Source organism: Sinocyclocheilus rhinocerous, unplaced genomic scaffold, assembly GCF_001515625.1.
Source record: "Sinocyclocheilus rhinocerous isolate Xijiao unplaced genomic scaffold, SAMN03320098_v1.1 scaffold2246, whole genome shotgun sequence".
Classification (NCBI taxonomy): domain Eukaryota; kingdom Metazoa; phylum Chordata; class Actinopteri; order Cypriniformes; family Cyprinidae; genus Sinocyclocheilus; species Sinocyclocheilus rhinocerous.
In genome coordinates, this window is record NW_015640056.1 from 28615 (window position 1) to 46226 (window position 17612).

At 35.6% G+C, this 17612-nt stretch overlaps 1 protein-coding gene across 5 annotated transcripts in view; it reads right to left on the bottom strand.

Annotated features, from left to right (window-relative positions):
- Positions 1–17612, bottom strand: part of LOC107752451 (histone deacetylase 7-like) — a 99735-nt gene that overhangs the window by 17046 nt on the left and 65077 nt on the right. For 4 of the 5 annotated variants that reach the window (XM_016568420.1, XM_016568418.1, XM_016568417.1 and 1 more), the window contains 10 exons: positions 17281–17382; positions 14784–14925; positions 14504–14557; positions 12389–12570; positions 11946–12128; positions 10233–10449; positions 10009–10142; positions 8912–9032; positions 8656–8705; positions 255–362 (listed from right to left, as the gene is read on the bottom strand). In XM_016568420.1, the coding sequence (XP_016423906.1) occupies positions 255–362; positions 8656–8705; positions 8912–9032; positions 10009–10142; positions 10233–10449; positions 11946–12128; positions 12389–12570; positions 14504–14557; positions 14784–14925; positions 17281–17382 (1293 nt within the window). The remainder of the gene's footprint in view (positions 1–254; positions 363–8655; positions 8706–8911; positions 9033–10008; positions 10143–10232; positions 10450–11945; positions 12129–12388; positions 12571–14503; positions 14558–14783; positions 14926–17280; positions 17383–17612) is intronic. The other variant, XM_016568419.1, reaches the window with a different exon arrangement.

A 17612-nucleotide genomic window follows, 5' to 3' on the forward strand; every position in this document is an offset into this window, starting at 1 on the left:
TTTTTTATTTTTTTATTTTTGGAAAAACAACAATTTATTTGTTGTAGTTTTTATGCTTAAACCCTTTTTTGTCTTTGACCCATGTACATGTGGCCATTGAATTAATGAAAATGAATGCATTTATTGTCAATAATACAATGTTCATTGTTAGTTATTTTATTCTCTACTCATTTTATCTAAGAAGCAGCAGTTGACCTAAAAAAATCAACAGTGCATAAAATCAGAGTAAGTGTTGGATATTGTTTTGTACAGACCTTGAGCTCTCCTTTAGCCACTCTGAAGGCCAGCTCCGTCACGCTCCCGGCCGCCAAGCGGGACGCTGTGGACGTGTGCATCTCGTTCCAGATGGTGTCGTTGTCCACCTGTCGAAATACAAGCATGCTCAGCAAACAGCGCAGGTGAAGCCTAAAAATCGGTTGATTTCTTTATAGGAGTCCAAATCTGCTAGGGGGTAATAATGGAGCAACAGTTTTAAAAACGACACGATCTGTGTTTAAATAAAGAATTTTGGTTACACTTTGTTTTACAGTATGCGTACTTACAGTGTACTAATAGTGTACTTACCCAAGAAAGCACTGCGTAGTACAAGGTAACTAGGTCACACTTTATTTTAAGGACCTACTCTCACTATTAAATAACTATTAACTATGACTTCTGCCTCAATAAACTCCTAATTTGTTGTTATTAATAGTAAGTAAGGTAGTTAAGTTTAGGTATGGGGTAGAGATTAAGGGATCTAAAATATGACCAAGCAGATTAACTCACTAATATGCGCTTTATAAGTACTAATAAACAGCCAATATGCTACTAATATGCATGCTAATAAGCAACTAGTTCATAGTGAGAACTGGTCCTTAAAATAAAGTGTTACCGGTAACTACATTGGTTAAGGTTAGGTTTAGGGTTATTACTTAGTTATTACCAGTGGCGTAACTACAGACAGTGCAGGCAGTGCAGCCGCACTGGGGCCCGTGCTGCGGGGGGGCCCCGCAGCGCACGCGGGCCCTGCCCACATTGCAAGCGACTATATTAATATAAATGAACAATAAACGTATTAATAATAAAATACAATTAGTACCGAGATTCTTCACAGAACTTAATAAATATATAAATTTGCATTAATTGTGTGTGCGAGATGTCGCAAAAAGTGGCGGGGGTCGTGGGGACACATGTCCCACCCGTAAATAAAAATATAACACAGAATGAATAGTCTTGTTTTATTTGTTATTTGTCATTTCTACGACTTTCCAAAAAAGGAGACAAATATTAGATTAACGTCAAATTTGTCAAATTTGCAAACATATAAATGTGCGCTATTAGGCGCATATCTAATCGTTTGTGCGGCGGCGCACGCACAGCCGTGTGTGTTAGAGTGAGACGCACGGAAAGAGTTTCAATTTGAGTTTCTATGTTCAATTTAATATAAGAAACTGATAAGATACTGATTTTAGTTGGTCTAAATTAAGTAGGTTAGGCACAAATTTGCATATATGGGTTCCCTTCTAGACACGAGCGCTGTGTGTTTATATGTGCTTCATAACCGTGCACCAGGGGGTCCGTCATAATAGCCTGCACTGGGGCCCAGTTACGCCACTGGTTATTACCCTCTGTCATAATAGCCTGCACTGGGGCCCAGTTACGCCACTGGTTATTACCCAGTTATTATAATACGTACATAGCGGAACAGGACTGTAAAATAAAGTACTGCCAACGTGTGTGTTATAAAAGATGATAAAAACAACTTTGTGCATTAAAACCATAAAAAAAATGATTAACTTGATTTTCAAAAGTCAGATTTTTGACAAGTCAAACATCTCAGTCTCTGGGTAACGTGCAATTTATTTAAGCCACAGAATAAACCTCAAGTATAATGAGCATTTTATAAAACACATTTTATAATAGCCCTAAATCAAACACAGTTCACCCCTCACACGTTATCACGTCCATAAAAAGACTGGCTGTGGGCTGGAATATTAGAAGTACTCATGGGCATCCGTCGCTTCACTGCATACTTGTCAGCTAAGAAATAAATAATTATTGCCTTACGATCCATCGGTTTTCAAATCCACATTATCTGAATCATAACATCGATGTCTGTCAAAAAATAACATGCACAGTACACAGTAATATTTGTGACCCTGGAGCACAAAAGCAGTCTTAAGTCGCTGGGGTATATTTATAGCAATAGCCAAAAAAACATTGTATGGGTCAAAATTATCGATTTTTCTTTTATGCCAAAAATCATTAGAATATTAAAACATGTTCCATGAAGATATTTTGTAAATTTCCTACCATAAATATATCAAAACTTAATTTTTGATTAGTAATATGCATTGCTAAGGGCTTCATTTGGACAACTTTAAATGTGATTTTCTCAATATTTTGATTTTTTTGCACCCTCAGATTCCAGATTTTCAAATAGTTGTATCTCAGCCAAATATTGTCCTATCCTAACAAACCATACATCAATGGAAAGCTTATTTATTCAGCTTTCAGATGATGTATACATCTCAATTTCGAAAAATTGACCCTTATGACTGGTTTTGTGGTCCAGGGTCACATTTATGAGAAACAGAGGTCTAAATGAGTATATGCATTTCCCAGAAAACCCACGCTTACAGAGAAGGAGAAAATAGCGGCCCGAGCGGCTTCAGCATGCTGACGATAACGCACCTAATACATAATACACTCGAGTATATTCTTCACTCGCTGAAATTATGAGGTGATTTTTACTTCTCTCAACTTCTCAGTTGTTTAAAAGAACAAGGCTTTTTTTTTTACATTTTCAATAAAAGATTATCCCTTTTTACATTATTTGTTACATTTAAGTACCCCTTTGCAGATTTTGCGTCACTTACTCCACTTACATGTAGGTGTAACTACTCTGATCATAAACAAAACTGCTTTGCTGAGTGATTTATGTGCAGTTAAACCCAAGTTAACACTTGATTTTGCGAATGTTTCACAGTTTTTTGCTGCGAGTAGGCGCCTCCACCCAAGCCCTGGCTCTCGTAATCCCTCAGCGCCGCGTACATGACAAACAATCTCTGTCAGTCACCCATTCTGCCAGAATAAAATGATGTAGCTGAATTGTCTTGGCGTACACTAGCACATTTATCATTATGACAGCCGTGATCAACGTTCATAAATCTGCAAAGCCGCAAACAGCGGTTCAACTGAAGGGCACGGCTGCACAATGCGCGACAGGCACTTACGGCAAACTGATGCAATAGAGATGTGCTCATCAACAACAACCGCAGACAACAAGACGGGGTGGAATCTGAACTCATATTTTAACCATCTCATTTTTAATCCACAATCAGTAAACTGAGCGTAATCCTATTCAAATGAATGAATAACCAGCTGTATGCTTTCAAACAGATGGTAACGCTGGAGAATTATGACGAAACATGTTTATCCAACCATATTTGTATAAAGATCACTCATGCATGCAAAAGTATTTAGATGCTTATTTTTGTTGTAAGCATCCACAAGATGAAGTGTGTGTTACAAATTACAGAACATAAACTACATTTCAAGAATACACACTAAAAGAAAGAGGCTGGAGTGACTGACACTATAAATAGATTTCATGTTATGTGTCAAACTAATGGTATGTTTAAAGATTATTTGTGTGTGGTCTCCATATTGCCTCTCATCACTACACCGGCTTGCTGATTATGCATATTACCATAGTGGAGGAAAAAATGCCTAAAATGTTGTAATTTTTCTTGTCTGTGCAAAACTTGCACACAATTCTAATACACTACCGTTCAAGTTTATGGGTCAATAAGATTGAAAGAAATCTCTTCTGCTCACCAAGGCTGCATTTATTTGATCAAAAATACGGAAAAAACTGTAATATTGCGAAATATTATTACTATTTAAAATAACTGTATATATATTTTTAAATGTAATTTATTTCTGTGATCAAAGCTGAATTTTCAGCATCATTACTCCAGTCTTCAGTGTCACACGATCCTTCAGAAATCATTCTAATATGCTGATTTGCTGCTCAAGAAACATTTATTATTATCATCAATCTGGAAAACAGTTGTGCTGCTTCATATTTTTGTGGAAACCATGATGCATTTTATTTTCAGGACTCTTTGATATAGACTTTGAATAGAAAGTTCAAAAGAACAACATTTATTTGAAATAGAACTCTTTATAGAAGTTTTGTTTTTATTTTTGATCAATTTAATGCATCCTTGATGAATACGAGTATTAATTCCTTAAAAAAATCTTATAGACTCCAAACTTTCTAACGGTAGTAGTTGCAAGGGTGTTTCAACACAGTGTTCTGATTGGCTGCTAGTACAATTTTACATGGTTTCTAAGTTGTTTTGGGTAGTTATGCGATCTTGCATAGTCTATAGCTACATTTGCATGCTTTTTTCACACTGGCACAAAACTGATCTTTTTGCACATACTTGATCTTTTAGCAAGAATTTGTTTTATTCTGTGCTACTTTCAAATCTAGTTCAAAAAAAGTGTTTTATTTTTTATTTATGATGGCCAGTGCCAATATTTGTTAAAGATGGCTGATATAAAGCCGATATAGATCTATATGATGTTGCACTATTCTTTTTTAAAGATAGTAAATAAAACAAGAATGAGGATTAAATTGATATTTATTTTACACAATATTTACTAAAATAATTAGATTTTTTAATTAAAATCTTGATAAAAAAAATACACCTGCAAAATAGATTTTTGCTTTTAGACAGCAACTTCTTGATTCTGTAACCCTATTACAGTATTTGTCTGATTAAACTGATGAAAATCACAAATAAATAAAATTAAACACTCAAACAAACAGTGCCAAAGACCAGATAATACAAATTTCACATGCACATCAAAATAAAAGTCCTGTTCATACAAATTAACAGAACGTAATGGTCAATGAAATCACCAATATTGTCTGATAATATCGGTCTTGGTGATTTATCTGTCATCCACTAATTTTAACGCTTCCTCATAGTCACACAGCCTATTCAGGAGTTAAGCGGGAAGCAGAGAGCTTTTCACACAACTTTAAAGTCATTTGCACGTTGTGGAATTAATGTGTAAACAGTCAGTCTTTGGATCGATGCATTAAGACTTGTAGTTAATGCAGCATGTAAAATTTTGGTCCCTAGATATGGCTCAGGTCACTCCTTCAATGCAAGTCTATGAGATTTCATCATCCGTTTTATCATCCGCCAAGGGAAAGTCATAAATTCTGATCGATTTGAGCTATAATTCACGTCTCCGGCACAAACGGTGCAGGGTGAATTGAATACTTGGGGCTAGTGATTTGAACAAACCCCTAACTTTAAGTATGAGTGGTAGTAATAGTGACGCTTGCTTTAGTAAACAGCACAAGTAAGAGAAAAGTGACCATCATTACTCTATAAAACTGCATTCATAAGTGGCCATGAGAAGAAAGAATGAGGTTATACATTCCCCTCTCTCCCTTTTGTTTGTTGCCCTGCTCCCCACATCTTCCTTCTCTCTTTTCTCTTTCATTTTCCCTCATCCTTTTGTTTTTTTTTTTTTGCCGAACTTGCATTGCTTGTGGTTTGGCACCGTGAACAATGAGAGGGCTGGAATTTCTTTTATCCTTCATGGCACATATTGTTCCAATCATTCCACATGGACCTGCTCTGAGCTTGATCGTCAGAGTGAAGTTTTCAACATTTTCTCCAAATTTTCAGCCAGGGTGCTGCCCATATGACTGCGCTGGGATCAGTGCTCTCTGACCTCGGATCTGTCCCAGAAGGGAGCTGTCGGCCAGTGGTTTATTTTAGAGCAGGTGTCAATGTGGGCTTGGCATAAGTATGCTTTGAGGGAACATAGTGGCCACAGATGTCATGAGCACTGTATTTAAACCTAAAATTACAAATGGGGCACTCTACAGCGGCATGTACTACAGCCGCATGCGCATGCACATCAAGACTGATCCTAGGTCACTATTTTGAGGTTGTTTTGCCCAATTTTCACACGGTTTACTTAAAAGGATAGTTCACCCAAAAAATGAAAATTCTATCATCATTTACTCATCCTCAAGTCGTTCCAAACTCATAAAGACTATCATTCAGCTTCGAAACACAAATTAAAACCTGAGAGATGTTTGTTCCTCCACTGAAAGTCTATTCAACCACAACTTTGATGCTTCATAAAGTTCATAAAGACATCGCAAATGAATCATTATAAAATGGATAGTTCCGGTCCTTGATTCTGATTGGTTGAGCCGCGTTCGAAGCTGTTGTAAATTACTCTACAAACATACACCTTTGTTTACTTCTGTGTGTTGCTCGGCAACCACTTTGTTGGAACCACAACTGTTTCTGAGGAACTACATTGTTTGGCGGAATAATACTGTTTTTATTATCATTACACTTCATTTGCTCGGTTTTATTCTGTGAAACCTTACTACGTATATGGAATAACCATTTTATAAAAGCAATAAGCCCCGTGAAGCCATGGTTTACAGTGAATTTATAACAGCTAAGGGGGGTTCCGCTTCGCGTCGTGCCTAACAACGCCCCTTAGCTGTTATAAATTCACTGTAAACCACGGCTTATTGGGGCTTATTGCTTTAATATGAATACAGAGGTTTAAACCAAGTGTTTTGATGAAACATGATGAAAATATTTCATTTAGGCTTTTATTCATATTTATTACACGTCTCTGTGGAATACTTGATTCTGATTGGTCAGTTGTGACATTCTGAGGTCTGTTATCCCTCGATAACAACCGGTAAGAGCTGATAACACAGGCTCATCCGGGTAACTGAAGTCGGCGCTATACTCTTGCTAGGAACAGTTTTTCTTTGTGGAAGCTTTGCGTTTGGTTAGCTAATAATTTATTAAAACTCGATTCAATATTATGTGTGCAATTATTTAATTATGTCATCCTGGTATCGCGGTCTCGCTCTCTCGTTTCATTCAAACGCAGCTGCTGTCTTAAATTTTTGTCTTAAATCAATATCTTTTATCGCCATAATTATTTATGTGAAATGTTGTCTAACTGCACCGTATCCCTTAAACGTCCGTCTAGTTTGAACTTGCCGCTTGCTCACAACTGCTGTCTCTACGGAAGCTTTGCGTTCAAATATTTCAACTCAAATCAATATTTCGTGTCTAATTATTTACTTATGTGGCAAGTAGCCGTGTAATAAGCGGGATAATGTGTGTACATTATCCCTTACATAAACACTGATCAATACACTCACATAGAGCACATCAAATATGGTAAACAGAAGCTCAAACGTGCTTGTTTGATGTGTGAGAACCAATGAGGTTTGTTCCCACAAATCAGGCAAATACAGATGAGCTTCTGTTTACCATATTTGATGAGCTTTACGCATATATGTTGATCAATGTATGTGAACAAAAGTCTTGCATTAAACTGCTCAATTCACAAGGATTACTTTTGCGATGTCTTTATGTACTTTTTAATGCATTTAAGTTTTGGTTGCAAAGATTTCCAATAGACTGACAAAAACTATAACAGAATATAAAAATGTCTTCATTTGTGTTCCAAAAAAAGAACAAAAGTTTGGAACGATACGAGGGTGAGTAAATGCATTTTCTGGGTGTACTATCTCTTTAAATTATCGGATGCACTGAAATTCTGGGCAGATAACAATATTCAAAAAACGGTGTTTTTGCATTATATCCCTTTCAATTTATGAAATATGTTAGTAATACTCATCATCATTGAAATCTGTAAAAACATCATACAGACTGAATAGATGTGCCGTCTATATGACGCAAAGTCTTAACTATTACAATAAAAGAATATTTATTTCACTCAAAAACTCTAGTGAGCATTTGTATGTGAGACAGCATTTAGCAGAGGCTGCTTTTTGTCACATTTTTAGTTATTGCTTCTTAAAACAAACAAAATAAGTAAAATGGTCTATTATTACTTATAGCAGATTATCTCCATTAAAATACGTCCAAACTCAAAGTCAAATGCCGTGTGGATCTTGAATTAAACCTTCACAGAGCAACATCACATGCTAACTTGGCTAAAAACAACATATGTGGTAACATTTATGTCGTTAGTCCACTTTAGACGTTCTACTAACTAGAAGTAATGAGAGTTAGTTGACATGTAGTTGCAAAGTTAGAGTATTAGTAAACTGTATGCTTAATAACACTTTATTTTGACGCTCCACCAATAGACATTTTATTGACTATAAGTAACTTTGCAATGTCAACTTCTTTTACTAACCCTAACCATAACCTAACAGTCTACTAATACTCTAATGAGAGTTAGTTAGACATGTTGTTACCTATATAGTTATATTTTTATATTATAGTTAGTAGAGTGTCAAACCTGGACCATCAAAATAAAGTGTAGTCACGTGTTTCTGGGTCATGCTTACTTGCGCACACATACTAATTCATGAGACGGGTTAAGTCTTACTGCACATGCCCTTAAATGAAAATACTGTAACATTCGCTGCTAAAATTGCTGGAATTCAACTTTCTGTATCAATAATAATAATTCAATTCTCCCAGTTAACAACAAGTAAAATACTGGCCACTAACATATCATGTATGTCTACTTAATTTCCGCATCTAGCATGTTTCTTGCAGGGTTATGGCCAAGTTGACTCTGTGTGTGTGTGTGTGTGTGTGTGTGTGTGTTTTCACTTACCCCGACTCCTCCACAGGGCAGCATGACGAACATCCGCTGTGACAGTATGCCTGTTGGACACAGAGTGACGTCAAGCCGATTAACTCACATTCTCGCATTCGCCGCTTGACATTTCCAACCTTTTAGTCATTGTGAAAGTCGCTTATATTCGTGTGTTGGCGTTCCTGTGCTTTGAAAAATGAGGTGTTGTGCTGGTTAAGCTGCAGCTGACTCATGTCTATCAGATGTGAATCGTGTGTGCGTGACGATGTGTTACCGGCCAGCTTGCGATTGTCCAGTTTGAGGCGGTTGAGTGGATTGGTGCCGTACAGCAGAACGTGACGCTCGGTGTGGACAGACTGTAACTCCTCTAGAGTGGCCTTCCTTCCCCGAATACTCTGCAGAGGAAGCAAAAACATCAAAGACCATGAGAGAGGATTTTCATGGTGCAAACATGCTGCCAGCATTGGAGTTATTAAAATCAGGGAGGTTTTTGGATATCTTTTTTTCAATATAATGGAAGTGAATGAGGACTGAGAAATGAAAAAGGAAGAGAATGAAGCTTCGAAAAGGACCAAAAAGTGGTCCGCTATACTGTTTATCTTCTGAAGTCATACAAAAGTTTTGTGCGACAAAAAATAATATGAATTTTCCTGTTGCTATTCACTGAACGTGTGCTTTTGTCACCAGGTGCCGGATTCATGGAAATCTTCTTGAATGAAGAAGTTCGTAAGAAAAAAAAAATCTCAAGTCCTCAAATATTTTCTTAAGAAGTGAAAGTTACACTTTATTTTAAGGTGTCCTTGTTACAGTGTAATTATACATTTAAGTACTGAGTAATATTAATTATCTACATGTACTTACTATATGGTTAGGGTTAGGATTAGGGTTACTTGCGTGTAATTATGCATAATTAATTGTTATTATAATAGTAGGTACATGTAACGTGTGTAACAAGGACACCTTAAAATAAAGTGTTACCGAAGTGAAGACATGTTCATCTACAATGAAAAACACTTTTCGCGCTGCCCTCTATTTTAAATAGTAATCTTTAAAGAGCCTTTCTTAAGATGGAGCAGTCTGTTGCGTTCATTTGCACTCCATCTTTATAGAATATAGTTGATGCGTGATATAAACTACTTTTATAATACTTTTATGGTGTTTTTTGTCATTTTGAAGTTTTACAGAGGCTTATTGACATTCATTATATTGAAAAGGCCTAAAATTCTTCTTTTGCCTTCCATGACAGAATGTTGATTTTGGGCTGAACTGTTTCGTTAATGTGGATGTGCTCAAGAAATGTTGAAAATGATGGTAGGACAGATTATTCAGCACCCCCTTTAGGAAAGGAGAGGAAGTGCAGGCTGTAAATACCTCACACTGGCCCCTGAGGCCCCTCTCCTGCAAGCGCGACCAGATGCTCTGGATTCTCCCAGCATGCTCTGGGTGGCTGCTGTTGTCTCCACACGCACACTGGTGCTTCAGCATTTGGGAGTCATACACCAGGCCTGCACACACACACACACACAATGAGGTTTCAGTCATTGAGAAGGTCTCATCTGGTGCAGAGAGCCGTGTGATTGGGGGAGACTCTGTACCCGTGGTGAAGCGCGGCTGGCTCTGGGGCGGCTCCTGTGCTGTGGTGAGAGGCAAGGCTTTGTCCGGCAGCGTTAGTGAGGTGGAGGCTGGAGACGACTGCGTACGAGAGAGCGGCCGGTGTGCGGCGCCGAGCATCATGGGTACCGCCAGTGTCTCCATGTGAGCTGTCTGTCTGCGCAGGTGCTGGAGTTGCTTTTGCGTTTCCCACAGGCGTGACTGCAAAGAAAGCATTTCAGGATGTTTTATGAAAACTACATCAGATAAATGTCTGAAATAAAATATCATATTATACTTTTGAGAAGTATTACTACATGGAAAAAAACTGTCATTCTCATTTACTGTGTATGATCAAATTATGATACGGTATATGATATAATAACAGTATTTACACCTAATAGTAGTTGGTTAAAATACTACAGAATAAAATTTACATTAAGTATGGGATAATGCACGGCTAGCTATGCATTAAACGATTTTAATGCACGACGTGGAGGCCAAGAACCACCCGACACGAAGAGGAGTGCATTAAAATAATTTAATGCACATCTAACTGTGCATTATCCCGCTTATACCATGGTTATTTGCCAGCATTGACAAGTTTAAGCTGTTTATGATGTTTGCAGTGCAATATTTGACTGGAAAGGTAAAAAAGACGGTTATTTTCGTCAGTTACGGCTTGTTAGCTCTAGCATTCTGCCCGCTTCAAATCAGATACAGGGATGAAATAGTGCAGTTAGATCACATTTATTTGAAATAATGTATTATAACATTTATTTGAATTAATTATCGATCGATTGACCAATCTAAGCTATTTTATTAATAAATGTCGCGGGCCAGCGTTGACATCAAGTCATCTGCCAGCCAATCAGAATCCAGTATTCAGTCAGACCATGGAATAAAATTAAATAAGTTGATTTAACTAAAATAAAAATTTGTTTTAAAAATGGTAAAATGTACTGCCTTTTTATTGTATCAGAGTAGTGAACATCTAATGACAACTTTTATAAAATTATAAAAAAATGTGCTTAACTGTCATGAAATAAATAAAGGTGTTAAAACGCTTAATGATAAAAACAAGCATGCTTTATTTTATTTATGCAAAACATAACGTTTTGTCTTTTGATTTTGAGATCACGTGCTACAGTTCAAAAGTTTGTGGTAAGTGCATTTTTTTTTTTCATCAAGGAATCCTGAAAAAATATGTATATTGTGGTTTCTACAAAAATATGAAGCAGCACAACTGTTTTCAAGATTGATGATAATAATAATACATGTTTCTTGAGCAGCAAATCAGTATATTAGAATGATTTCTGAAGGATCATGTGACACTGAAGACTGGAGTAATGATGCTGAAAATTCAGCTTAGCATCACAGGAATAAATTACATTTTACAATATATTCACATAGAATACAGTTATTTTAAATAGTAATAATATTTCACAATATCACTGTATTTTTGATCAAATAAATCCAGCCTTGTTGAGCATACAAGACTTCTTTCAAAATGTTTTTGTGACATTCATCCACACACGATTATTGGATTGTTTGAATTTTCTTTCATTTTAATTTTTGCCTTCCCCCTTATCTAACAAATTTAAACATAAGTTATTATGAAATTACTTCTAAATTTTGTGTAATAACGTTTAGGCAGACCTTTTTGCACAATGAAACATGTGCGGCTTATTCTTCAGGATTGGTGGTTTGTGTCTAACCTGGTTGAGAATGAGGGCGTGTTGCAGGTTGAGCTGCTCCTCTTGACTCTCCAGCTCTCTCTGAGACTCCGCCCTCACCCTGCCCTGATGGGCGTCGCCCGCCGACGGCCCCACCTCCTCGGAGTCCATGTCCTCTGACGGGATCTGCCGGAGACGAGGCTTCTCGCTGGACTTCGACATGAGCTGCGGGACACGGACAGAGATCCTGATGAATCCCACATACTTGTTTTCATTCTCCTTCCACAAACTTAAATGACGTGCATTTCCAAAATCTGATTTCAAATCAAATATGAATGTGGTTTGGATGAGGTTTGACAAAATAAATCAGATTTCATGCTTTTTCGATTCTGACTACAAATCAGACTTGATTCCGGAATGCATCGAAAGTCATTGTATTATCCCTGTCCTAGAGTAAAGTGAGGCGTGAGGGGTGTGATCTGGACCTTGCCCAGGTGAGTCTGCTGCTTGAGTCTCTCCAGGAGCTGCGCGCTGTGCTGCTGCTGCTGGAGCAGGTGAGGATGGAGCGCACGGGGGCTCTGGGGCAGAGGTTCGGAGCGGGTCCGGCTCAGAGGCTTATGAGGACCAGACGCGCTGAACTGCAGGGGAACCGGACCCAGACCTGGAACTGATCACAAACAGCAGGGACAAATCTGATTATACTTTCATAAAAACAGAAGGAGATGAAAGCATAATATTCTAGCTAGATATCAAAATACCATGCCACATAGTTTAGATCACACAAAGTGCAAAATAAACAGCATGTAAAATGATCCACAATGACTTAAATATAACAATAGATTCGAACATATCATCATGAACTCAGTGAGCACGGTGCATGAATTATAAATAGAAAAAAAAAAAAATGTTTTCATGTAATTCATTTTGCATTGATTTTGTATTTAAATATTAGACTGTCCAGTTTTTTTTTTTTTTTTAGGTTTTTTGTTTTCTTAATAATAATAAGTAATATAATTAATTTTTTTACATTGATTTTGTATTTAAATATTCGACTGTCCAGTTTTTTTTTTGTTTGTTTAGGTTTTTTGTTTTCTTAATAATAATAAGTAATATAATTAATTTTTTTACATTGATTTTGTATTTAAATATTCGACTGTCCAGTTTTTTTTTTGGAAAAAAAAAAAATGTTTTCATGTAATTCATTTTGCATTTAAATATTAGACTGTCCAGTTTTTTTTGTTTGTTTAGGTTTTTTGTTTTCTTAATAATAATAAGTTATATTTTTTTTTGACCGATTTTTTTTTTTAAATATTAGACTGACCAGTTTTTTTTGTTTGTTTAGGTTTTTTGTTTTCTTAATAATAATAAGTAATATAATTAATTTTTTTACATTGATTTTGTATTTAAATATTCGACTGTCCAGTTTTTTTTTTGTTTGTTTAGGTTTTTTGTTTTCTTAATAATAATAAGTAATATAATTAATTTTTTTACATTGATTTTGTATTTAAATATTCGACTGTCCAGTTTTTTTTTTGTTTGTTTAGGTTTTTTGTTTTCTTAATAATAATAAGTAATATAATTCTCTTTTTTTTTTACATCGATTTTGTATTTAAACATTCGACTGTCCAGTTTTTTTGTTTGTTTAGGTTTTTTTGTTTTCTTAATAATAATAATACTAATAAGTAATAATACTAATATTTTTAAAAACAGATAAATATAATAGTTTAAAAAATTAAATAAATATTATTATAATATACACTACTGTTTAGTGGACTATAAGATTTTTCAATGTTTTTGAAAAGACTATTATGCTCACAAAGGCTTTGTTTATTTTATTAAAAAATACAGTAAATTAATATTGTACATTATATTAATATTATACACTATCTTATATGAGAAATATTGTTTTTTGAAATATTTTATTTTATTGCATTATATTAAAATGTGAAATATTATGAATTTAAAATAACAGTTTTCTATTTGAATATATATAATTTGTTTGTTTCTATTTGAATACAATGCAATTTATTCCTGTGATGGCAAAGATGTGATAATATTTTTTTTCAGGATTCTTCGTCAGGATTTTTCTTCGATTGAATATATTATAACAGCATTTATTTGAAAAAATAAATATTTATTAAGATTATAATGTATTGGTACATGTATTAATGTACTGTTATATTTGATAATCCATTAATACATTTTTGATAATACATTTGTTTATACATTTGATAATCCATCCTTGCAAAATAAAAGTATTGATAAAAAAAAAAATCACACTGACCCTAAACCTTGGAACTGTCTTACATTTAAAACGGAGTTAAAAATTAATAACAGTTTTATAAAAGCGTTTCCTCTCAATTTCTTCTCTCAGATCATCTCAGCAGCGCAGACCCTTGCTCTGCACCCCACCAGCAAGTATAATTTATTCCTGTTATGCAAAGCTGAATTTTCAGCATCATTAAAAGAACAGCATTTATTTGAGACTGAAATCTTTTGTAATAATGTAAAAGTCTTTACTCTCGCTGTCACTACTAATCAATTGAATGTCTCTTTGCCGAATAAAAGTATTTATAAAACAAAAAAATAAACATACTGACCCCAAACTTTTGAATGGTAGTGTATATGTTTTTCTGATGTCCCATAATTGTTTGCTGTGTAAAACAAATATAAAAAGTCACACTATAAATACAAACACTAATTATAAATGAATGAATGAATGCAGTTTATATTCTGAAAATAATTGTTATTCCCAACAGCCAGACTGTTGTTTCACGCAGTGACCACTAGATGGCGCACATATCAAGCATATAGTCCTTCAGTAGCATTTCCTCACAGTCAAACTCTCAGAGTGATTCAGACAGCGTTCAGATCTCTTACCTGCTAGTAGAGGGGTGTGTACGAGTCCAGAGGGCTCCAGGATGAGGACAGGCTGTATTAGCGGTCCGCTCTGCTCTTCCACACCCAGAGGAACCAGCACCGGCACACGACCCAGCTTCAGCGAACCCAACTCACTCTCCACCTGCAGAGACACTAGAGCTTATTATGGGCTGCCTCACATCACGCTACCAGCTTCTGAGTTAAACTGCAGCCTCAAAATAGCTAATGATACTTGCATGAATGAGGAATTTTATTTTATGATGTATTACCCTTAAAAAAGTACATTACAGTGATTCTAAATGGGTCTCAGGTCAGTTCTGACAAGAAGGAGCAATAAATACTAAATGCAATAATTAAAGCAACTGCGAAAACATGTACTAAATACATTAAATACAAGTTCAAATGGATTGTGCCAACTGCAATGTTTTACGTGGAGAATTATTGGGTCCCAAAAGCATGAAACCATCAAAATTCTATTTTGTTCAATAAACAGTTTTGGAACTGTGTTGTGTCACTGCTTGATGTTGAAACTAAATGAGAACCAGTGCGTTAATTCATCACTTTTATATGGAAAGTAACACATTTGTTTCTTTTATTTGACTTGTTCGCATGTTAGCTGAGGCTCTCACTCACTTGTGGGTGATTTTAAATTTCAGAGTGGTATTTTCCCTGGCATAGTTAGCATAAAACGGCCAGCCCACACCCACACGCACACAGACACGCACACACACACACACACACGCACACACATACATGCACACACACACACACGCACACACACACAGACACACACACACACACACACAGCTTCAGCGAACCCAACTCACTCTCCACCTGCAGAGACACTAGAGCTTATTATGGGCTGCCTCACATCACGCTACCAGCTTCTGAGTTAAACTGCAGCCTCAAAATAGCTAATGATACTTGCATGAATGAGGAATTTTATTTTATGATGTATTACCCTTAAAAAAGTACATTACAGTGATTCTAAATGGGTCTCAGGTCAGTTCTGACAGAAGGAGCAATAAATACTAAATGCAATAATTAAAGCAACTGCGAAAACATGTACTAAAGACATTAAATACAAGTTCAAATGGATTGTGCCAACTGCAATGTTTTACGTGGAGAATTATTGGGTCCCAAAAGCATGAAACCATCAAAATTCTATTTTGTTCAATAAACAGTTTTGGAACTGTGTTGTGTCACTGCTTGATGTTGAAACTAAATGAGAACCAGTGCGTTAATTCATCACTTTTATATGGAAAGTAACACATTTGTTTCTTTTATTTGACTTGTTCGCATGTTAGCTGAGGCTCTCACTCACTTGTGGGTGATTTTAAATTTCAGAGTGGTATTTTCCCTGGCATAGTTAGCATAAAACGGCCAGCCCACACCCCTGTAACAGATGATGTGCAGCTTGCAGTGCTGCTGTGTTGGTTTTAACGGGAACAATGTAGTTTTGTCATTACATTACAATTTTAAATCCATTAAAGCATTGTCTTTTCAACAAGACTGGAATGCTTTATTGACCGATATTAAAATTATTTTTATAAATAGAAAAGTACCTTCTTCAAAAACATAATTTATTTAAGTGTAAATTCAAAAAGGAACATCCCTTCTGAAAAAGGAGTGCACTTAATTGTAGTAAATGTGCACTTGTAGTGAACTTCAAAAAAGTATCTTTAAAAAAAAACTGTACTTGCAGATTATTTCATATTAACGAAATAAAAGGCCACTTAAAAGTACTTAAAGAGAGTATACCTTAAATATTTTAAAAAGTACACTTTGCAATGTCAAAATAAAAGTTTTATATTAAAGTACATTTTAAATCATCATGTTCTTTTTTCACACTTTAAAGAAGTACACTTATTTTTGTGTTGACTAACAAACTAAAGCACATGCAAAGTACTTGATTATAATTTTAGCTGTAGTGTGTTATTCAATATTGCATTTAAAGTTAATATCTTTTAAATGAACTAAATTGTAACTTCATCATCACAAATGTGCAATTGCAAATATATTTAAATACACGAGACACAAGTTTTAATAGAAATGACAAGAGTTTACCATTACATAAATGTCGGTATATTCAGCAGTTCAACTTAACCACATTTCAAAGACAGCAGAAGTAATTATGAAATTACATATAACGATGTATTAAGTCCTATTTAGGTGGGTCAAAAACTTCAGCTAATTACATTTAATAAACTAAATATTTATTTTTAATTAAAATTAAAATTATCTAAACATTTATTTAAACTATAATACACAATAATGCATTTTTATTTAATTGCAATTAACATGACCCTTCATGCCCTTTGGCCCTTCATGTTAAAATTTTGGGCAACTCTGTTATAAGTACCCTTTTAAAAAGTTTGCTAAAGTGTACTTCTTTTTCACAAGAATGACATTACGTCCAAAAACCTTTCAGATTACATATTGCGCAATATTTGTAAGGAATTACTGACTGTAAGAAAGCACATGGTGACTGCGATACCTTGGCGTTAGCGGGGAGGCCTAGCGTGATGGTGGGGAGACTGGAGGGATTCTGCACTGTGAAGTGAGTTAAAGACCCGTCCTGCAACAGCAGCCTCTGAGCCTGACACACACACACACACACACACGCAGACATACACATACACACACACACACACACACACAGACACACGCACATGCACACACACAGACACACGCACATACACACGCACACACACACACATACAGACACACACCAGGGACAAAATCACACAGGAATTAGGGGGGAAATGCAGCTAAAATTAACAAAAGCCCTAGAAAAAAAATTAACCCTAGATAGTCAACATTTTAAAT